The sequence below is a fragment of the Ranitomeya variabilis genome, chromosome 2 (genome assembly GCF_051348905.1).
Source record: "Ranitomeya variabilis isolate aRanVar5 chromosome 2, aRanVar5.hap1, whole genome shotgun sequence".
NCBI lineage: Eukaryota > Metazoa > Chordata > Amphibia > Anura > Dendrobatidae > Ranitomeya > Ranitomeya variabilis.
The window spans coordinates 1,041,735,252-1,041,759,631 of record NC_135233.1 but is presented as its reverse complement, the minus strand read 5'-3'; the positions used below and the strand labels follow the sequence as shown (position 1 = coordinate 1,041,759,631).

General features: G+C 47.1%; 1 protein-coding gene across 2 annotated transcripts in view; it reads left to right on the top strand.

The window, feature by feature from the left end:
• Positions 1-13,579, top strand: part of ROCK2 (Rho associated coiled-coil containing protein kinase 2) — a 160,585-nt gene extending 147,006 nt beyond the window's left edge. The window contains exons 29-33 of one of the 2 annotated variants that reach the window (XM_077291437.1): positions 3,559-3,637; positions 4,122-4,380; positions 5,046-5,262; positions 9,260-9,345; positions 12,807-12,921. In XM_077291437.1, the coding sequence (XP_077147552.1) occupies positions 3,559-3,637; positions 4,122-4,380; positions 5,046-5,262; positions 9,260-9,341 (637 nt within the window). In that variant the 3' untranslated portion in view covers positions 9,342-9,345; positions 12,807-12,921. Of the gene's footprint in view, positions 1-3,558; positions 3,638-4,121; positions 4,381-5,045; positions 5,263-9,259; positions 9,346-12,806 lie in introns of both variants that reach the window. The other variant, XM_077291438.1, reaches the window with a different exon arrangement.
• The last annotated feature ends 10,801 nt before the right edge of the window (positions 13,580-24,380 follow it).

Here is a 24,380-nt window from a genome sequence, read left to right as displayed (position 1 = left end):
TCCACTGTTACGCCCCCCTCTCCCTCCACTGTTACGCCCCCCTCTCCCCACCACTGTTACGCCCCCTCTCCCTCCACTGTTAGGCCCCCTCTCCCTCCACTGTTACGCCTCCTCTCCCCACCACTGTTACGCCCCCCCTCTCCCTCCACTGTTACGCCCCCTCTCCCTCCACTGTTACGCCCCCTCTCCCTCCACTGTTACGCCCCCTCTCCCTCCACTGTTACGCCCCCCCTCTCCCTCCACTGTTACGCCCCCCTCTCCCTCCACTGTTACGCCCCCCTCTCCCCACCACTGTTACGCCCCCTCTCCCTCCACTGTTAGGCCCCCTCTCCCTCCACTGTTACGCCTCCTCTCCCCACCACTGTTACGCCCCCCCTCTCCCTCCACTGTTACGCCCCCTCTCCCTCCACTGTTACGCCCCCTCTCCCCATCACTGTTAGGCCCTCCCTCTCCCTCCACTGTTACGCCTCCTCTCCCCACCACTGTTAGGCCCCCTCTCCCCATCACTGTTACGCCCCCTCTCCCTCCCACTGTTACGCCCCCTCTCCCTCCCACTGTTACGCCCCCTCTCCCTCCCACTGTTACGCCCCCTCTCCCTCCACTGTTACGCCCCCCTCTCCCTCCACTGTTACGCCCCCCTCTCCCTCCACTGTTACGCCCCCCTCTCCCTCCACTGTTAGGCCCCCTCTCCCCATCACTGTTAGGCCCCTCTCCCTCCCACTGTTACGCCCCCTCTCCCTCCACTGTTAGGCCCCCTCTCCCCATCACTGTTAGGCCCCTCTCCCTCCCACTGTTACGCCCCCTCTCCCCACCACTGTTACGCCCCCCCTCTCCCTCCACTGTTACGCCCCCTCTCCCTCCACTGTTAGGCCCCCCTCTCCCTCCACTGTTACGCCCCCTCTCCCTCCACTGTTACGCCCCCTCTCCCCATCACTGTTAGGCCCCTCCCACTGTTACGCCCCCTCTCCCTCCACTGTTACGCCCCCTCTCCCTCCACTGTTAGGCCCCCTCTCCCCATCACTGTTAGGCCCCTCTCCCTCCCACTGTTACGCCCCCTCCCCCACCACTGTTACGCCCCCCTCTCCCTCCACTGTTAAGCCCCCTCTCCCTCCACTGTTACGCCCCCTCTCCCTCCACTGTTACGCCCCCCTCTCCCTCCACTGTTACGCCCCCTCTCCCTCCACTGTTACGCCCCCCTCTCCCTCCACTGTTACGCCCCCTCTCCCTCCACTGTTACGCCCCCCCTCTCCCTCCACTGTTACGCCCCCTCTCCCTCCACTGTTACGCCCCCCCTCTCCCTCCACTGTTACGCCCCCTCTCCCTCCACTGTTACGCCCCCTCTCCCTCCACTGTTACGCCCCCCTCTCCCTCCACTGTTACGCCCCCCTCTCCCTCCACTGTTACGCCCCCTCTCCCCATCACTGTTAGGCCCCTCTCCCTCCCACTGTTACGCCCCCTCTCCCTCCACTGTTAGGCCCCCTCTCCCCATCACTGTTAGGCCCCTCTCCCTCCCACTGTTACGCCCCCTCTCCCCACCACTGTTACGCCCCCCCTCTCCCTCCACTGTTACGCCCCCTCTCCCTCCACTGTTAGGCCCCCCTCTCCCTCCACTGTTACGCCCCCTCTCCCTCCACTGTTACGCCCCCTCTCCCCATCACTGTTAGGCCCCTCCCACTGTTACGCCCCCTCTCCCTCCACTGTTACGCCCCCTCTCCCTCCACTGTTAGGCCCCCTCTGCCCATCACTGTTAGGCCCCTCTCCCTCCCACTGTTACGCCCCCTCCCCCACCACTGTTACGCCCCCCTCTCCCTCCACTGTTACGCCCCCTCTCCCTCCACTGTTACGCCCCCTCTCCCTCCACTGTTACGCCCCCCTCTCCCTCCACTGTTACGCCCCCTCTCCCTCCACTGTTACGCCCCCCTCTCCCTCCACTGTTACGCCCCCCCTCTCCCTCCACTGTTACGCCCCCTCTCCCTCCACTGTTACGCCCCCTCTCCCTCCACTGTTACGCCCCCTCTCCCTCCACTGTTACGCCCCCTCTCCCTCCACTGTTACGCCCCCCCTCTCCCTCCACTGTTACGCCCCCTCTCCCTCCACTGTTACGCCCCCTCTCCCTCCACTGTTACGCCCCCCTCTCCCTCCACTGTTACGCCCCCCTCTCCCTCCACTGTTACGCCCCCTCTCCCCATCACTGTTAGGCCCCTCTCCCTCCCACTGTTACGCCCCCTCTCCCTCCCACTGTTACGCCCCCTCTCCCCACCACTGTTACGCCCCCCCTCTCCCTCCACTGTTACGCCCCCTCTCCCTCCACTGTTAGGCCCCCCTCTCCCTCCACTGTTACGCCCCCTCTCCCTCCACTGTTAGGCCCCCTCTCCCCATCACTGTTAGGCCCCTCTCCCTCCCACTGTTACGCCCCCTCCCCCACCACTGTTACGCCCCCCCTCTCCCTCCACTGTTACGCCCCCCCTCTCCCTCCACTGTTACGCCCCCTCTCCCTCCACTGTTACGCCCCCTCTCCCTCCACTGTTACGCCCCCCTCTCCCTCCACTGTTACGCCCCCTCTCCCTCCACTGTTACGCCCCCCTCTCCCTCCACTGTTACGCCCCCTCTCCCTCCACTGTTACGCCCCCCTCTCCCTCCACTGTTACGCCCCCCCTCTCCCTCCACTGTTACGCCCCCTCTCCCTCCACTGTTAGGCCCCCTCTCCCCATCACTGTTAGGCCCCTCTCCCTCCCACTGTTACGCCCCCTCCCCCACCACTGTTACGCCCCCCTCTCCCTCCACTGTTACGCCCCCCTCTCCCTCCACTGTTACGCCCCCTCTCCCTCCACTGTTACGCCCCCTCTCCCTCCACTGTTACGCCCCCTCTCCCTCACTGTTACGCCCCCTCTCCCTCCACTGTTACGCCCCCCTCTCCCTCCACTGTTACGCCCCCCTCTCCCTCCACTGTTACGCCCCCTCTCCCCATCACTGTTAGGCCCCTCTCCCTCCCACTTTTACGCCCCTTTCCGCCACCACTGAACATGATTTCATGACTTCGTGAGGTCTAAATGGCACAGCAGACTTTTTTTTTTTTAAGAATCCAGCGTTTAGTATGATTTGTATAGAATACATTTAATGCAAACAAATTTCTCAGCCAAAATCAAGCAAATTTCTGTAAATTCACTCATCCATAATTATTATAATAATAATAACTTGGTAGTTAACTCGTAACTATCCATATCATAGAGTGTAAGCTTGCGAGCAGGGCCCTCATTCCTACTGGTATCTGTTTTGAACTGTGATTTCTGTTATGCTGTAATGTCTATTGTCTGTATAAGTCCCCTCTATAAGTTGTAAAGCGCTGCGGAATATGTTGGCGCTATATAAATAAAATTATTATTATTATTATTATTATTATTATCCATATAAAAAGTAACAAATCTTGCAGTTCTCATATTGTCCTTTAGGTGTCAGCATTGCTGATGTATCTCGCTTTACAGCATACCGTGAAAGTGTTATGTTTGTGTAGAATATATTGTCTCTCATTTTATAACACTGGAATTATTGTGTTCACAGTAAACTATTCCACGTGCGACAGGTAACTCAGACAGACGTGTATCGGGCGGATGCTAAAGAAATTCCTCGGATTTTCCAGGCAAGTGAAACATGGACAGGTTTAATGTTCAGAATGTTCAGGGTTTTCTTTTCTTCCCCCTGTACTTTGGGAAGCCTGGAAGGCATTTGAGAAATCACAATAGTTTTGTTGTGTGATATTGCAGTGTTCCTACTTTTAAAAAAAAAATCATAATAATACTGCTTAGAAACAACTGCGAAAAGCGAAAAAAACATTAAAAATAATTTAAAAAGCAATAAACAGTGCGGATCACTATTGAGTATTTTGGGGAAATAACTCTGCATGTCCAATATATGGAAATATGACCTAAAAGATAATTTCCATCATGATCTTTCATCAGAATCCAGACGTCATATTTAACATTTTTTCAGTATTTTTGGGTTTTTATTTTTGATATTTACCGTAGGCCTAATGAAAATCCTCATAGGTCACAATTTCCCTGACAGTTTGTGTTCTCACTATTGATGAGCAGAGATGTAATAATATATATCTATTTTATCCATAGATTTTGTATGACAATGAAGGAGAAAGCAAAAAAGAGCAAGAATTCCCAGTGGATCCAGTGGAGAAATCGAACTATATCTGCCACAAAGGACACGAGTTCATCCCCACGTTATACCATTTCCCAACAAGCTGTGATGCCTGTATGAAGCCCCTGTGGCACATGTTCAAGCCCCCCGCTGCCTTAGAGTGCCGGCGCTGCCATATCAAGTGCCACAAGGACCATATGGATAAAAAAGAGGAGATGATAGCACCTTGCAAAGGTACATGGGACACGATGTCTCTCCGGGCAGGGCAAAAAATACAATTTTGTCATAGTTTTTAAAGGGTCATTCCCTAAATATTAATCGCCGGGGGTCCGACCCGTGATGCCAAGAAGACTTTCCAGGTGTCCCATAGACAGTTAATGAAGGGCTGAATATTCCCACCTCCGGCCCATTCAGGATGGGGCTCCTAAGAGCCCGATTCCGGGTTCCTGCTTTCCCCAGTATCTGGATCAGAAGATCCCCACTGATCAATAAGTTATGAGTTTGGGTTAATGTAATATTTTGATAATAACTCTTTAAGACAAGCTTTTTGACGTGGCTTCATGTAGAGTCTTGAAGGCACAAGCTGGAGACTCATCAGCCATATCATGTCATTTCGGATCCACTTCAGATAGAGAGTTGTAGTCTAGTCGGTGGCAAAAATTACATTTAGACGCTTTAAAAAAATGAATGGAAAATTTTGCTCATGACTTACCAGGAGAAATGTATAAACAAAATCCTTGTAAAAAGAAAAATGTGAAAAATTGTTTGTTTTTTTTACATTTTTCTCCTCTGCTGAGATGTAAGTGCTCGAAGTTTCGGGCCCGAAGCCTGAGGCTGCACCACTGAAGGATTCGGCTTTCTCCAGTATAATTTAAGCGTTTCTTTTTCTTTCCTTCCAGTAAACTATGATATTTCTACGGCTAAGAATCTACTTCTATTAGCGAACTCCACAGAAGAGCAGCAGAAGTGGGTGAGTCGGCTGGTGAAAAAAATCCCAAAAAAGCCACCCGCTCCTGATCCCTTCGCCCGCTCCTCTCCAAGAACTTCCATAAAGGTACAGCCAAACCCGTCGATGAGGCGGCCTAGTCGACAACTTCCTCCAAACAACAAATCCAGGTAAGAATATTACTGCTCTGCCGGAGGTCTGCCCGCCGCTCTCGGCTGCATCTGCGCGATAGTTATACTTTGCCTTACTAGTGGGCACTCGTGAGCAGAGTAAGGTTATGTGCCTGACCGGTGGGCACATGGAGACTCTACAGGTTCACGCTACAGACAATCACAGTGAGACGGAAAACGTGTGCACAGGGGCGTAGCAGAGTCCCATAGATAGACCCATCCTATACCACACAGATCTGTAATGTACGGCCTGCGTCCACAGGCCGGTGACTTGTCACCAGTGGACATTCAGACACTTTTTTCTTTCTATGTTAATGCGTGTTTTTCCGAAAAAAAAAAATATATATATTTTTTAAAATATTGCATCGTTTAGCTTTTACTGGCTGTTTATTCCCTGCACCTGGCTGCCGAAAGAGTTAACTGAGAATCAATCAGTCAGCTCCTTCTGACCGGGAAGTTTCACATCGGAGTTTAGCTGAACTTTGTTGTGGTCATAAATCACCTGAAAGGAAGTCTGCAAAAATACAGTGAGGGCTCTTTCAGTGATCATTAGTCTGATCTCATGGATTGGCCACCAGGGCTGTGGAGTCAGTAAGTCAAATCTCCAACTCCGACTCCTCAATTTCCATGACACCGACTCCACCAAAATGGACTCCGACACCACAGCCCTGCTGGCCGCTTGTCTCCCTAACCCGAGCGTGAGAGCCTCATAGAAATATGTGAAGTTGTCAGACTCTGGTTCGGAAGACTCGTGGACAGTCCGTGCAGTGTGATCAGGGATCGCAGACATCTGAAAGCGCCCTCACAAGTTTATCAGAAGGAGCTCACTGACAGGTTCTCAGTTAAGTCGCTCAGCAGCTTTAGGTAACGTGTGCTTCACCTAAAACACTGGTCACATTCCATTCACTGTTTCTAGCTCTGCTCCTGTCCTCCGAATCATTCTCCATTGACTCTTTTTACATTTTTCAATTGCAACAGTAAGAGTGGTCAGCTACCCGCCATGTTCCCAGCATGCATCACTTTGCAGTCAGCACTAACCCGCTATGCGAGCGTCAGTCACCCCTTCTGTACTTAGATTTGCAGTAGTTTTAGACTATTAGCTCAGGTTGGCACATCGGCATTCTGCTACTAGCCTGCCATGAAGCAGGTCGTCATCACCATTTATTCTTTCCTGTCCACTGTCACCATCATGTCATCTCATTTCAATCATTTTTTAAAGGGTTAATCCCATTGTCATTAATAAGATATTGTCGGATAGAGCTTGTAAAAACAAGCCATTTTGCAATTTACTGCTTATTAAAATGTTCAGCCGTTCTTGAGTTATTCCATTTTTCTTTTGTTTACAGCTTGTTGCCTTGGTGACAGACCACCTCTGCTAGTCAGTGTAACATGTACAGTTCTTACAGGTCCTGCTATATTGGGCTTGTAAGCGCTGTTTTGAAGCCGGCTGGGATTAATGGAGCAAATAGTTACATCCTAATCCCTGCCAGCTTCGGCACAGTACTTAAATAAAGACAGCAGTGGTGGTCGGTCTCCTAAGCAACCAGCTGTCAACAAAAGAAAAGTGTTAATATCTCAAGAACGATTGCAAATTTTAATAAGATGCAAATTGCAGAAGTGCTCGTCTTTACAAGCGCTATTCGACAATATACATCTCTGAAGATGGGAATAAAACCCCTTTAATACTTTTTTTTGTACTATTTCTGTTCCTAAATAATATTGGTGTTTTTAATACATTTGTAGAGTCGGCATATGTAGTATTGTAATGCAAGTGGTTTTTTTTTTTTTTTTTTTTACATTTTAAGTAAATGCTAATTTTAGTTTGCGATTTTCCATTTAAAAGTTTATTCCAGTTATTCATGTGTGATAGATCTGGGTCCGTCTGGTGGGGCGACCGCTCGGTAACTCACATTTATTTTTGTGGGTGCACACAGCTATCAGACATTTATCTTGAGGATAGGCCATAAATGTCTATGGCTGGAATAACCATGTAAAAGTAAGAAGACAAGTCAGATGGCATTATATCCGCCCAGCTGTTCAGGTCCAGCCTTATGGGCAACCAGGTTACATTTATTATTTGTCTCCCTCTTGAGGAAACAAGTGGTACTTCACCCCAGAACTTTAACTTTTTGGGCTCTGCCACTAGCGTTTCTCAATGATGCACCTTTAGGCCAGGTGCAGACGAGCGTATTTTTTATAATCCGAGAAGATCAGATCAGTTATGCAAATTACACTGTGGTCGGATTGTTGTGTGGTCAGATTGTTGCAGTGTGGTCAGATTGTTGCAGTGTGGTCAGATTGTTGCAGTGTGGTCAGATTGTTGCAGTGTGGTCAGATTGTTGCAGTGTGGTCAGATTGTTGCAGTGTGGTCAGATTGTTGCAGTGTGGTCAGATTGTTGCAGTGTGGTCAGATTGTTGCGGTGTGGTCAGATTGTTGCGGTGTGGTCAGATTGTTGCGGTGTGGTCAGATTGTTGCGGTGTGGTCGGATTGTTGCGGTGTGGTCGGATTGTTGCGGTGTGGTCGGATTGTTGCGGTGTGGTCGGATTGTTGCGGTGTGGTCGGATTGTTGCGGTGTGGTCGGATTGTTGCGGTGTGGTCGGATTGTTGTGGTCGGATTGTTGTGGTCGGATTGTTGTGGTCGGATTGTTGTGGTCGGATTGTTGTGGTCGGATTGTTGTGGTCGGATTGTTGTGGTCGGATTGTTGTGGTCGGATTGTTGTGGTCGGATTGTTGTGGTCGGATTGTTGTGGTGCGGTCGGATTGTTGTGGTGCGGTCGGATTGTTGTGGTGCGGTCGGATTGTTGTGGTGCGGTCGGATTGTTGTGGTGCGGTCGGATTGGTGTGGTGCGGTCGGATTGGTGTGGTGCGGTCGGATTGGTGTGGTCAGGGTGGTGTGGTCAGAGATCCTCGGATGAGGTGAAGATGGAGCAAAATATTTCTCCATCTTCTCTATTGTGTCAGTGCACGGAAATCAGACTGCACCCAGATGTCATCCAACTGCAGTCCGATGGTTTCCACGGACCTGGCCTATTGCGATCCGAATATCAGATCAAACTCAGACATGCAGCAATTTTTTTTCTCGGACAGTCTTTGTCTAAGGAAAAAAAAAAAGCGGACATGTGCACGGCATCATAGAATAACATTGGCCCGAGTGCAAACCCATGTTTTGTCGGATCGCGTTCGGACAACAAATACGCTCATCTGCACCTTTCCTAAATTAATGTGAAGCCTCATTCCGATGTCCATCTTCCAAATGTGTCCTCTGCCCATTTTCCGTAGACTGAGCATGTGCCCATTATAGTGCATGGGGCTTGTGACACATCAGTGGTTTTGGGGGGACAGATTGACCTCAGAAAAAAATACAAAATGCAACATATCCGTTTTGGATCCAAGCCGATCAAACTTGCCAATGCAAATCAATGGGTGGAAAAGAAAAAAAAAAGTTGGCGTACAGATACCATCCGTGTATCACCTGAGCACTGTCCATTTTTACTGCTTAAGGGGAAGGATACGTTTTGAACTATTTATTTTACTTTCTTGCATGTTAGAAATAAGGATGCCTCACTTATGGTAAAAATGAACACATAATATTTTTTCTCGTATACAAAGCTCCCCCCTCCCAAAAAGAAAAGGACATCTGGGTGAGGCTTTAGATCAGGGAGTACCTATCATTTTTGGGGTCCACACTCTGTGGGTCCATATTGTCTCCACCACTGTCCAAACCTTGGTTGATCCTATTAGTGATGGGACTTGTGAGCAGAGATCCTGAAATCTGCTGATGGCCGCACTGATTCACAAGATGGCATAGTCCTGCATGGGTTTTCAGTGCTCATTTCAGCGATGGTGGGCACATCCAGTACCCGGGACCTCCAGGTCCTCCTCTACGCTATGTTCTCTGCTCTTGGTTTAGAGATGACACTGTCTTCTGAGTCCATTGGGGAATATGGAGGGTCTCTTCACATGCCTTTATCTTAAATGTCAACGCTCCTGTTGCAGACTGCTTGACCTGGCTTTTAAAGACTGGGACTGGTCTCTGGATGACGTGGAGGATGATGGGGATGATGTTTTTGATTTCTGAAGCGGTAACCTGGAATGCATATTTGATCCCAACCTTGTCACCCCTGCTTGCTTTTTGTGGTTTTGATGTGTGTCTCCCTGGTGAAAGCATGCCCCTCAGGGTGACTTATGGGGAACATCAGCCAGAACTATGACCTACACAAAACAAAGCCTGGGAGCCATGAGACCAAACCAGTATCGGTGACCAATGAGAGCAGCTGGTGGCCTCTGTTTTTCGACACCTGAGTGGTTCCACCAGTTTAATGTTCGTTAATATGACCTACAGAATACAAAACCTGGGAGCCATGAGTCCAAACCAGTATCCATGACCATGGAGAGCAGCTGGTGGCCTCTGGTCTTCGACACCTGAGTGGTGCCACCAGTTTCATGGTCATTAATATCAGCTTTGGGTAACATAATTAGAAGATTATGAGCACAGTGGGGGATGACTGGAACTTTTGAACGAACCATGCTGGGTTCTTTCAATATCAAGAGTTCTGAAGTCCATGGATCCTCCAGTATGACCCAAATCCAGGCTTCTATGTGCAAACCACTGTCTGTACATATTGTCTTCTGTTAGGGATTCCCATTAAGGCTGAGGCTAGCTGGCGATAACATAGGTTATGCAGCCAAAGATCACGCTATGCCGCTGCTATATCGCAACTGGTTCTGACTTTGTGGTGTTTGTCGTAGCCGCAGTACCCTGCAGATCGCAGCATAACCTTCATAGCATAGCACAATCTATGGTCGCCATGTAGCCCTAACCTTACAGTCATGGATTTATTTAGCATGTACCGTATCTATATCTACGCTCTACTTGAACGCGGGTATATGGAGGGGCATTAAATATTATATTCCCCCGAGTCCAGATCTGGGAACCCACTGCCAATCATTCCGAGCTGCAGCCGTGTCCGGTGTGGTTACAGACAAGTTGTAGTCGGCAGCATTGTTCTCTGTATTGCTTGTTTTGCTGTGGGTTTTTTGGGGTTTTTTTGGATGCTGATTGTGTGATATTGGTTTTGCAGTGTTACTGTTTTTCATTGTCCAGAAAACTAGTTTTGGACCTTTTTTTTCTGTTAACCCCTATTATGCGGCAGACAATGCAAGAATATGCTGTACGTTGAAGGAAATGTCATCAGAAAATGACCTCGTTTTTATTTTAGGCTTTTATGTTCAATGTATTTTTGTCTCACTTTTGCATATAATTGTGCAGAGAGGATGAGGAGGTGAGTTGTGACATTTCCTAAATGTGACTGATGGATCCTGTGTTATTTTACTGTATGTAGAAGTGCCATCATCAGTAGGAGTCTAGTATTGGGCTTAGTGGCTAAGGTGAACATTGTTGGAGCACCATTGGTTCCCGATGCTGTACATGAGAAGGGGTTACATACAAAATACAAATATAAGTTACAGTGAACAGCTAACAATGGCAGACTGGTACAGAGGGCCCTGGCCTTGTGGGCCCACAGTCTACAGCAGACGTTCCCAACCTTTCTGACCTTGAGAGCCACATTCAGCTCAGAGAGAGGGTCGCGGGGCACATGCAGCTCCTGCCCCACTCACAGTAGTGACACCCAGAACCCCCTATTACCGGTATAATCACAGCCAAAGCTTTTCCACTGAAATCAAGGCAGAGTGCCAAGCTTCCATGGTGTCCTAGCTTACCCCCATTCAAATCTGCTCTTCTGTGCAGGGCTACGCACAAAAGTCACCATCTAGAGATCTGCTCTTAATAGCGGTTTGCTTCACCTGGTGCTAATGCACAAAGCTGGCAGACAGCCGCGAGCCACATATCATATCACAGGCCCTCGAGTCACATGTGGCTCTCAAACGACAGGTTGGGGACCCCTGGTGTACAGGATAACGGTGCAGGAGGCAGTAAGATAGAGGGCTGCAGCAGCTTCGGTGGTGGTTAGGTGGCAGGAGGTCATTGGTGGTTGTAGGCGTCCTGAAGAGATGGGTTGTCAAGTTCCGTCTGAAAGTTCCAAAACTGGCTTGTAATCGGACGTGTTGGGGCACAGAATTCCAGAGTATTGGGGAATGATTAGGAGGCGATTGGGCGAGGAACTAAGTGTGGAGGAGAGAAGAAGGTCTTGAGAGGACCTCTAATTATGTGGTTAGGTAACGGGAGATTAGTATGGAGAAGACAGAATATGGACGGCCTTTCTAGGTCAATATAATGGTTTGAACTGGAGTCATTGGGGCATTGGCAGCTAATGAAGGGATTTGCAAAGAGGCGAAGTGGAGGAGTATTGAGGAGAGAGATGAATTAGTTGGGCAGCAGAGTTTAGGACAGACTGGAGAGGTACGAGACTGTTAGCAGGGAGACCACAGAGAAGGATATTGCAGTAGTCGTGGTGGAGATGTTGAGAGCATGCACTATTATTTTAGTAGAATAATGGCTGAGGAAAGGACGGATTCTGGAAATATTTTTGAGTTTGAGGCAGCAGGAGGTGGAGAGAGCTTGGATGTGCAGTTTGAAGGACAGGGCAGAGCTGAGGGTTACTTCTAGGCAATGGACTTTACAGGGGAAAGTGTGGTGTCATTTACTGTGATAGATCGATCAGGTATGGGCATTAGGAGAGATGGAGGGAATATGAGGAGTACTGTTTTGTCCACATTGAGCTTTTAGGAAACGAGAGTAGAAGAAGGATTTGGCTGATAGACACTCTGTGATTATGGACAGCAAAAAGACGTCTGGGCCAGAAAGGTAGATCAGAGTGTTATCAGCATATAAGTGGTACTGGAAGCCGTGCTACTTTATGGCCTATGCTAGGCCTAAGGTATAGATTAAGAGTAGGGTCCTCATAACAGAGCCTTGAGGAAGACCGACAAAGAGGAGGAGGTGTAGTGGGAGATGCTAAATGTGCGGATGGAGAGGTATGAGGAGATCCCGGAAAGGGCAAGGTCTTTAACGCCAGCGGAAGAGAGGATTTGTAGTAGGAGGGAGAGGTCGACTGTTGAAGGCAGAGGAGGTCTAGAAGACATATAGACAACTGTGTTAGCTTTGGCAGTAGTTTTTGTGTGTGTGTGTATATATGTATATATATATATATATATATATATATATATATATATATACATATATATATATATATATATATATTTTTTTTTTAATTTCTCGTACCTAATTTAAGCAGTCGGTCATTTTCTGATGACACATTCCCTTTCAGTATCATTGTTCTTTTAGATGACCACCAGCTCCATAGCATTCCTGTAGTGGTTGAACTGGTCCCATTTTTTTCTTTCAGCCAAGAAGGGTATGCTGCTCATTAGACATATTATGGCGTCCCACACCTCCACCTTATGACTTTTTGTGCCCCCTGTACCATTCTTGTGAGGCTGTATATAATAAAGCATTAACTATGGCTCCCTGACTTAGTCTTGCATCAGGAACTGATAAATTATATCCTCCTTGTTTTTCCTAATCCGGTACATGGGACTCATCTATTTATTTGCCGCTAACATTCTTCCTTTTGTCTTTCAGTTAACTGCCTTCTGTGAATGCAGTGCCCATTTCAAGATGATTTCTTCCATTCAATGAAAACAATAAGACTGAACGCAAAAATAAGGTGTCCAAAATATTAAAAAAAACTATATTTTTCCAAAAAAAAAAAAAAGACTGTGCTTATATATATCAGAGGTTTACAAAAAAAATGTTGCTGCAATATAGAAAGAGAAAAAAAAAGGAATAATGTTATTTCCTGATGAGTGACTTTGGAAAGCTCAGGGTGGTCAGAAGTCACTGTGATAACGTAGACCCCTACCCGGGATTAATACCCAGGTTACACTCCTGATTCTTTGTAATGGAAATTTTGAGAGGGGTTGGGGGGGCTTTTACCGCTTCAATTCCGGACAAAGAACATTGGGAGACGAGTGCTGGATCCACAGAGTTTTCTCCTCGAATCTTTACACTACACCCAGACTAGAGAAGAGCGCCGGTCTCGCAGCTGACAGCTTCCACAGCGGTTTTTTTTTTGGTGCTTCGTACAGCTCCGCCAATGAATGGGCTCTTGGATGAGAAGAATAAAAGGACCGTGTATATATTTGTATCGTACCGAGGCTTTGTGAGAATGCCACCCTTTATTTTTGTACTCCTTGACCAATACTTGCGGTTGTGACTATGCACATGTACAAAGCCATAGTGTTTATCCCTCGGTCCGACGCGCGTCGAGGGATTCTGAAAAATAAAAAAAAATAAATTGCATGCAAGAGCTGAGTACATTCAGTCTCGAAGCCTGTGTAACTGCGAATATCTTCTTCCAAAAAAATATCTGGATGCCTTAATTTAAAAAAATCAATCAATCTAGTTTGACCAAGCCCCAGCCCTTTTGGTTGGGGGCTGACTGGTCGCACTAATTCCAGCCCTTTTGGTTGGGGGCTGACTGGTCGCACAAATTTTTTTTTTTTTTGGGGTGGGGAGATTCTGCCTCTTTTTGAATGTATTTGGAGAATTCTAGAAGTCTACTCTGATGAACCTCCTTTCCATCAAGGACACTTTCTTCGACCCTCAGTATTAGCAGTCTCCAAAATCTGAATTTCTCTATATTTAAAAAAAAAAAATGTACCCTAGTAAGTGCCGAAGCCGCAGCCTTTTTGTGGGTGGGGTATGTATTTACATGGGTTCAGCTAATTAAGGGGTAACCCCACAACTACGTTGATGACATTGGGATTAGTTTTGCATAGTATCACATATATATTCATAGAAGCAGTGGGTGATGAAGGTTTGATTCATCAGCTATACAGTAGACTGCCTCGACGGTTTGCACAGACTCCCATAGAAAGGGAAGAAATGTGCATAAACTGTATGAACTGAATAGTTAACCAAACTGCTGCCCATTTTTATTGTTTGGTGCCTTAGAGACGTTGCCATTTCCAAAAATGCATTCTGAAAAATACTACTTTAACCCACAACATGGCTGCCTCGACGGTGCTCCCCTCCTGGAAGAAAGGGGTGTCCATTAAGTGCATTTTTTTTTTTTTTGCTTGCCTTGGTTTGTGTTCTACTTATGTTTTTATTTCTACAGAGCGAGAAAGACATCGATGATTGAATAAATGTATTTTTTTTTTTTTTTTAAGTGTTTCTAGCACACACCTACACACACGCACATAAAACATGGGCTGTCACAAGCTTCAGTCATACTGTAGATGTATTTTAATATTTCAGGAACGGTTCTCTAGCACCTAGCTCTAGGTTATTGAATACATTTCGTATCGGAGCATTTGAAGAATGTTTAGCTGGGATGTAAAAAAATAAAATTAAAAAATTAAAGAAAAAAAAAATTGAAAGAAATAAGGACCTCGGAGGTGCTTATTGGAATTATTTTTACATGGTCTTATTAAGAAAAAAAAGTATATATATAAATATAATTTATGTGGGCTCGTTCATGCTGTACGCCTAAATATCCCTCAAAGTGCATGTTTTATACAGAAAGCAGTATGATAAAATGTTAACCGTATTGACAATAAAATATAACATGTATTCTGCAGTGCCTCGTGTTTCTTATGTAGTCTGAGCTGTCGCTCAGCGCCTCGTGTCTCTAATAATGGGCCATAAACTGTCTCTCAGTACCTCGTGTCTCTAATAATGTGGCCTGAACTGTCACTCTGTGCCTCGTGTCTCATGTGGTCTGAACTGTCACTCAGTACCTCGTGTCTCTGATAATGTGGTCTGAACTGTCACTTGGTGCCTCGTATCTCTACTAATGTGGCCGGAACGGTCACTCTGTGCCTCGTGTCTCTAATAATGTGGCCTGACCTGTCACTCTGCCTCGCGTTTCTAATAATATGGTCTGAGCTGTCACTCACTGCCTCCTGTCTCTAATAATGTGACCTGAACTGTCACTCAGTGCCTTGTGTCTCTAATAATGTAGTCTGAACTGTCACTCAGTGCCTTGTGTCTCTACTAATGTGGCCTAATTTGTCACTGTGCCTCGTGTCTCTAATAATGTGGTCTGAATTGTCACTCAGTGCCTCGTGTCTCTACTAATGTGGCCTGAACTGTCACTCAGTGCTTTGTGTGTCCAATAATGTGGCCTGAACGGTCACTGTGCCTCATATCTCTAATAATGTGGCCTGAATTGTCACTCTGCTTCGTGTCTCTTATGTGGTCTGAACTGTCACTCAGTGCCTCCTCGTGTCTCTAATAATGTGGCCTGACCTGTCGCTCAGTGCGTCGTGTCTCTAATGTGGCCTGAACTGTCACTCAGTGCCTCCATGTCTCCGTGGTCTGAACTGTCACTCAGTGCCTCGTGTCTCTACTAATGTGGCCTGAACTGTCATTGTGCCTCATGTCTCTAATGTTACCTGAAGCGTCACTCAGTGCCTCATGTCTCTAATAATGTGGCCTGAACCATCACTCAGTGCCTCGTGTCTCTAGTAATGTGGCCTGAACCCTCACTCAGTGCCTCGCGTCTTTAATTATGTGGCTTGAACCGTCACTCAGTGCCTCGTGTCTCTAATAATGTGGCCTGGACCGTCACTCAGTGCCTCATGTCTCTAATAATGTGGCCTGAACCATCACTCAGTGCCTCATGTCTCTAATAATGTGGCCTGAACCGTCACTCAGTGCCTCGTGTCTCTAATAATGTGGCCTGAACCGTCATTCAGTGCCTCGTGTCTCTACTAATGTAGCTGGAACTGTCACTCTGCCTCATGTCTCTAATAATGTGGTTTGAATTGTCACTCTGCCTCGTGTCTCTTATGTGGTCTGAACTGTCACTCAGTGCCTCCTCGTGTCTCTACTAATGTGGCCTGAACTGTCACTGTGCCTCGTGTCTCTAATAATGTGGCCTGAACTGTCACACTGCCTCTTGTCTCTAATAATGTGGCCTGAACCATCATTCAGTGCCTCGTCTCTGTCGCCTGAACCGTCACTCAGTGCCTCTAATAATGTGGCCTGAACTGTCACTGTGCCTCATATCTCTAATGTGGCCTGAACCGTCACTCAGTGCCTCATGTCTCTAATAATGTGGCCTGAACCGTCATTCAGTGCCTCGTGTCTCTAATAATGTGGCCTGAATCGTCACTCAGTGCCTCGTGTCTCTAATAATGTGACTGGAACTGTCACTCTGCCTCATGTCTCTAATAATGTGGCCTGAACTATCACTGTGCCTCATATCTCTAATAATGTAGTCTGAACTGTCACTCAGTGCCTCGTGTCTCTACTAATGTGGCCTGAACCATCAGTTAGTGCCTCGTGTCTCTACTAATGTGGCCTGAACTGTCACTGCCTCATGTCTCTAATAATGGGGCCTGAACCGTCACTCTGTGCCTCGTGTCTTGTGGCCTGAACCGTCAGTCAGTGCCTCGTGTCTCTAATAATGTGGCCTGAACCGTCAGTCAGTGCCTCGTGTCTCTAATAATGTGGCCTGAACCGTCACTCAGTGCCTCGTGTCTCTAATAATGTGGCCTGAACCGTCACTCAGTGCCTCGTGTCTAATAATGTGGCCTGAAGTGTCGCTCAGTGCCTCGTGTCTCTAATGTGGCTTGAACCGTCACTCAGTGCCTTGTGTCTAATGATGTGCCTCGTGTCTCTAATAATGTGGCCTAAACAGTCACTCTGCCTCGTGTCTCTGTGGCCTGAACTGTCACTCAGTGCCTCGTGTCTCTGTGGCCTGAACTGTCACTCAGTGCCTCATATCTCTAATAATGTGGTCTGAACTGTCACTCAGTGCCTCGTGTCTCTACTAATGTGGCCTAATCTGTCACTGTGCCTCGTGTCTAATAATGTGGTCTGAACTGTCACTCTGTGCCCCGTGTCTCCTATGTGGTCTGAACTGTTGCTCAGTGCCTCGTGTCTAATAATGTGGCCTGAACTGTCACTGTGCCTCATATCTCTAAAAATGTGGCCTGAACTGTGACTCAGTGCCTCGTGTCTCTAATAGTGTGGTCTGAATTTTCACTCAGTGCCTCGTGTCTCTAATAACGTGTTCTGAACTGTCACTCAGTGCCTTGTCTCTAATAATGTGGCCTGAACCGTCACTCAGTGCCTCGTGTCTCTAATTATGTGGTCTGAACTGTCACTCAGTGCCTTGTCTCATGTGGTCTGAACTGTCACTCTGTGCCTCGTGTCTCATGTTGTCTGAACTGTCACTCAGTGCCTCGTGTCTGATAATGTGGTCTGGACTGTCACTCAGTGCCTCGTGTCTCTACTAGTGTGGCCGGAAAGGTCACTCTGTGCTTCTTATCTCTAATAATGTGGCCTGAACTGTCACTCAGTGCCTCGTGTCTCTATTAATGTGGCCTGAATTGTCACTCTGTGCCTCGTGTCTCTTATGTGGTCTGAACTGTCACTCAGTGCCTCGTGTCTCTAATAATGTGGCCTGAACTGTCACTCTGCCTCACGTTTCTAATATGGTCTGAACTGTCACTCAGTGCCTCGTGTCTCTAATAGTGTGGCATGAACTGTCACTGTGCCTCATATCTCTAATAATGTGGCCTGAACTGTCACTCTGTGCCTTGTGTCTCTAATAATGTGGCCTGTGGGTGGCTGTGGAGGACCACTGAGTATGTCCAAACAATGAAGTAAGGGCCATGAGCTTGGAGGCTGGTGGGTGTCAGTAGGGATATTAAAGTCACCCATTATAATGGTGGGGATGTCAGCAGAGAGAAAGTGAAGAAGCCAGGTGGAGAATTGGTCAGTGAAGGCAGTGGCTGAGCCCGGTGGTCGGTATGTGACAGCCATTTGGAGATTAGAGGGAGAGTAGCTACCAACAGTGAACCTGGAAAGGGAGGATAAGGAGTGTGGGGGTTGAAGGAGCAGTTTTTAGAAAGAAGGAAAGCCACTCCTCCACCATGTCTGTTGCCAGAGCGAGGAGTGTGGGTAAACTGGAGGCCACCGTAACTCAGTGAAGCAGGGGAGGCCGTGTCATCGGGCGTCATCCAGGTCTCAGTGAGGGCCAGGAAGGAAAGAGATTGTGGATCACGTGGAGCTTGTTGCAGACAGAGCGGGCATTCCAAAGTGCCCTAGAGAGAGGAAGACCTTTGGTTTTTTAAAGGAGAGAATGACATTAGCAAAAATGTCCACTCCTTTCCAGGAACTTCTGGAGATACTAGTTCTCAGTGAGGAGATCCAACTGGTACATGAAATCTTACAGGCCGAACTCCAAGGGAAGAATATGCAAATGACCTCATCTTTTAAAAAGGAAAAACTCTAGTGTCACCTACAGGTGCAGTAACAGACGCTGCCTATTGTCAAATATTGCACTGTTTTGGGAGTAGGCAGCTTTTTTCTTTTTTTAAATCCTGAGCAACCCACTTAACCAGCACTAGCTCCTTGACTAGTCATGATACAAACGTACCTAAAGAAATTATTTACATCCTTTAACTGCCAAATTTACAAAATTAAAGAATTTAAAGCAGGCCTCCATTTGAAAATACAGTGATAGCTGAATTTTTTGCAGAACTTTATAGTTCTACTCATATTACATCTCTGCTGCTCACCAGAACTGTCATTCAAGGAGGAGATCTCGCCCCACTGGGAACCAGGAAGTGAGGAGACTGCAGAGTTGTGAGCTGCTCAAGAGAACTTGAGAACAACCCTTATAGGTGGAAGCTCTTCTTCCCAAAGCATTTGGGAATCCTTAGTCAGAAAGGAGTGTATTGTGAGATCCAAGGGAAATATAAATGCTGCAAAAATCTTTAGAAAGCTAACAATAACTTGTATGCCATTGGTGTGAAAGCTATTGCTCAATTCCAACAAAATTAGTTTGGACTCCAGGTAAATCTTCAAGGGAATCTGTCGCCAGGTTTTTGCTATGTGCAGTGCAGCCAATCAACAAGCTTTTAGGCTGTGGGCACTCCCGGAGCCAAGTATTGGCATGGCTATGATTGGTCGGCGCACCACGTGACCTGGCCTGTATAAATGCTGGATTATGGGTGGCGCCGCCATTTTGCTCTGATTAGCGTAGGGGCCGGACGCAGCTCGAGTGAGGGACAGTGGTGCACTGGAGTTACACACGGGCTTTTTTTTTTTTTTTTTTTAGAGAGTACCCTTACAGAAACAGTCTGTCAGAGTACTCTGCACAACAGCAGTTTTTATTTTAATTTGGGGAGGCCTCAAAACATTGAGAATGGCAAATACAACAAACTGCAGTGGAGTATAACAATGGCTGGGTGCGGCTCGTATACTTCTCTATTCAGCCAACTGTATGGACAAGTCCTGTGGGATCCACAATTCCACAACATATCCACTTCAAGCTATGTACACTGACCTACAAAACCGTCCAAAATTTGTCTTCCCTATACATCTCTGAACTAATCTCCCACCATGCAATCTCTGGTCCTCCCAAGAACTCCACAATCGTACGATCCTCATCCGATAGTCTCCAAAACTTCTCCCGAGTATCCCTCATCGTGTAGAATTCTGTAACACATCTGATTATTCCCTACATACAGAACTTTCAAGTGGTACTCGAAAACCCTGCTGCCGCCACACCACCACCAGAGCTACTCCAGCCACCGGAACCGACTGGCTCCTTGCCCATTATCCTGTATAATGTAAGGCCACAAGGGTAGGGCCATCCAGCCTAAAACCGCCTCATCATGTCCTGGCCTCACCATTCATCTAGAGGGACTCGAAATTACACAGAATGTCCTGTCGCCTGTTTGCACCAGAGGAAGGTATTTCATTTGGGCGCGCATCAGGCACAGATTGACCACGTCCTCTCCCTGCAGCAGCTTCACCAGCAACAAGGCCACATCTACTATTTGATGCTCTCCTCATTCTTTGCACCCCAAAAAATGTTGAGTATTACACAGCCTGTATACAGAGAAAGCATGGCCAGCAGATTATTACACTGCCTGTATGCAGAGGGCCCCCCCCCCCCACCTTGCAGTCTCATCATCATGATTTTTCGTGGACTAAACACAAAATTGGGGCAACATGTTCAATATTCAGTGGACTGGCTGTAGGTCTCCTGACCCAAACTTCTCAGCCTCATGTATGCCTATGCAGCTGTCAATTTTGGGCCAGGAGGCCCCATGGCCGGCCTGTGCATTGATGTCCATACTCTAACCACGTTTCATGCATGTCTGAACGATGACTTTATTTTTAGAGCATGGAATCGGAATGTTTCCAAATGTTCAATGGACGAGTCCCAGAACTGTGACACCATCCACCCCACCCGATGACTCCAAATGTTGGTGCTCGCGACACCTGTTCCAATTCCAACCTTTTTAAATACTGCAAGCAAATGACAATACAATACAGCAGGCGGTGATATTGTGTCCCTGTGAAGTTTTACTATGGATCTGGCATACACAAGAACCACTTGTCCCAGCTCAAGGGGGTTACGCTCAATGGTGCACCAATGGCCCCAATAGGACAATTTTCTTTAAGAGGAGTCTTTTAGCACATAACTCATCAAGCCAAGCACAGACACTCTGTGCACATTTGTGATGGCCAAACAAGTCAGCGCATGGACGCACCACCTCATATTCCAGCCATATCCGCCCTCCTCTTGCATTATTGACAACTCTGGCAGAGATCAATGAAAAACAAATAGGTGAGAAATTGCACTGACCTGAATCATTCACATGTCAGTTTTTTCATACAGTCTGAGTTTCGTCAGTTTTTCTCATATGTGAAAGAAAAGAGAAGGGGGAGAAACGTTCTGTCACTAAGTGAGGTTTCTCCTCGTGGAGAGTGGCATGCCAGTATGACAAGACTTAAACGCCATGCAATGCTCCTCTGTGTAATGAAATATGAAAATTATGTCTTCAGAGAGGAAGATGATTCGAACACTAGCGCCACCTATTCGAAGTACAACCCCTGGCAAAAAACTTTGGAATCACCGGCCTTGGAGGATTTCCATTCAGTTGTTTTATTTTGTAGAAAAAAAAGCAGATCACAGACATGGCACAAAACTACAGTCATTTCAAATAGCAACTTTCTGGCTTTAAGAAATACTCAAAGAAACCAAGAACAAAAAATGTGGTAGTCAGTCATGGTTACTTTTTTTAACCAAGCATAGGGGAAAAATTATGGAATCACAATTCTGAGGAAAAAAATTATGGAATCACCCTGTAAATTTTCATACTCAATAACACCTGAATCAAATTAGATCTGCACGTTAGTCTGCATCTAAAAAGGAGTGATCACACCTTGGAGAGCTGTTCCACCAAGTGGACTGACATGATTCATGGCTCCAACACTAGAGATGTCAATTGAAACAAAGGAGAGGATTATCAAACTCTTAAAAGAGGGTAAATCATCATGCAATGTTGCAAAAGATGTTGGTTGTTCACAGTCAGCTGTGTCTAAAATCTGGACCAAATACAAACAACATGGGAAGGTTGTTAAAGGCAAACATACTGGTAGACCAAGGAAGACATCAAAGCGTCAAGACCGGAAATGTCAAACAATATGTCTCCAGAACAGGAAATGCACAACAAAACAAATGAGGAATGAATGGGTGGAAACTGGAGTCAACATCTGTGACCGAACTGTAAGAAACCGCCTAAAGGAAATGGGATTTACATACAGAAAAGCTAAAAGAAAGCCATCATTAACACCTAAACAGCAAAAAACAAGGTTATAATGGGCTAAGGAAAAGCAATCGTGGACTGTGGATGACTGAATGAAAGTCATATTCAGTGATGAATCACGAATGTGCATTGGGCAAGGTGATGATGCTGGAACTTTTGTTTGGTGCCGTTCCTATGAGATTTATAAAGATGATTGCCTGAAGAGAACATGCAAATTTCCACAGTCATTGATGATATGGGGCTGCATGTCAGGTAAAGGCACTGGGGAGATGGCTGTCAATACATCTTCAATAAATGCACAAGTTCATGTTGATATTTTGGATACTTTTCTTATCCCATCAATTGAAAGGATGTTTGGGGATGATGAAATCATTTTTCAAGATGATAATGCATCCTGCCATAGAGCAAAAACTGTGAAAACATTCCTTGAAAAAACACACATAGGCCATGTTCACACAGTGCGTTTTTTACCGCGGAACCGCGGCGGTTTTGCCGCTGCGGTTCCGCAGCTGTTTTCCATGCAGGGTACAGTACACTGTACCCTATGGAAAACAGGACACACTGTGCACATGGTCCGGAAATTTAAAAAAAAAGCCGTGCTGAATAGCTCCCGGAAAAAAGAAGGAGCATGTAAATTCTTCTTCCTGAACCGCAGCGGTTCTGCACCCATAGACCTCCATTGTGAGGTCAAAATCGCAGTAAAACACGCAGATCAAAAATATATCTGCGTGTTTTACTGCGGTTTGATGTGCAGAACCGCTGCAGCAGGAAGTGCGGGGAAGCCGGCGGAAGTGCGGGGCCGGAAGTGCGTGGGCGGAGAGACATGGAGGCATAGCGTCGCATGGGGATCGTGTCGGCCGTTTGATTGATTTGGTATGTGTGTGTGTGTGTGTGTGTGTGTGTGCGTGTGTGTGTCCCCATGCGACGCTAGTGCCACCATTGTGCTAAGTCGCCGTATGGGACTACTACTCCCATCCGGTATTAGGATGGGAGAGTTGTCCCTGTGTCCGGCGACTTAGCACAATAGTAAAGTTTACACCAAACACCTACACACAATACACATACATGACACAGTACAGTACATACAACACATAACACAGAGTATATACTCACCAACAGCACACTTGTAGGCGAAGCCCTCGATCCTCCAGGAAAAAATCCAAAAATAATAAACCAAATTCATACTCCCTGTCCGCAGAATCCATAAAACGAGTGTCCCACGCCGATCCCCTGCTCTCCGGCGATACACTGCCAGGAGCGAAGCTCCTAGCAGTGTATCGCGTACTGTTCCGGAGTTCAATGGCTCCGGCGTCTCGGTTAACAGCAGTACAGCTGCGTTGAACTTTCCCACGCAGCACTGCCGTTAAGCGAGAGTGCCGGGGTCAATGACCGCCGGTAAACTCGCTCGCGCATGCGCAGTGACACACCGACAGGAACTATGGCTCCTGTCAGTGTGTTGCTGCATCCGTGGAGAGCAGACATATCTCTGGATGTGTCTGTTCTCCATGGAAAATCTTCGTGGGATACGTGGATACTTAAATACGTGACACGTGTCACTTAAATACGTGATACGTGGCACTTAAATACGTGGCACGTGGCACTTAAATACGTGATACGTGGCACTGAAATACGTGGCACGTGGCACTTAAATACGTGGCACGTGGCACTTAAATACGTGGCACTTAAATACGTGGCACGTGGCACTGAAATACGTGGCACGTGGCACTTAAATACGTGATACGTGGCACTGAAATACGTGGCACGTGGCACTTAAATACGTGGCACGTGGCACTTAAATACGTGGCACTTAAATACGTGGCACGTGGCACTGAAATACGTGGCACGTGGCACTTAAATACGTGATACGTGGCACTGAAATACGTGGCACGTGGCACTTAAATACGTGGCACGTGGCACTTAAATACGTGGCACTTAAATACGTGGCACGTGGCACTGAAATACGTGGCACGTGGCACTTAAATACGTGATACGTGGCACTGAAATACGTGGCACTTAAATACGTGGCACGTGGCACTTAAATACGTGGCACTTAAATACGTGGCACGTGGCACTGAAATACGTGGCACGTGGCACTTAAATACGTGGCACTTAAATACGTGATACGTGGCACTGAAATACGTGGCACGTGGCACTTAAATACGTGGCACTTAAATACGTGGCACGTGGCACTGAAATACGTGGCACGTGGCACTTAAATACGTGATACGTGGCACTGAAATACGTGGCACGTGGCACTTAAATACGTGATACGTGGCACTGAAATACGTGGCACTTAAATACGTGGCACTTAAATACGTGGCACTGAAATACGTGGCACTTAAATACGTGATACGTGGCACTGAAATACGTGGCACGTGGCACTTAAATACGTGGCACGTGGCACTGAAATACGTGGCACTTAGGCTATGTTCACATTTGCGTTGTGCGCCGCAGCGTCGGCGCCGCAACACACAACGCAAAGTAAAACGCAGCAAAACGCATGCACAACGCTGCGTTTTGCGCCGCATGCGTCCTTTTTTTGATTGATTTTGGACGCAGCAAAAATGCAACT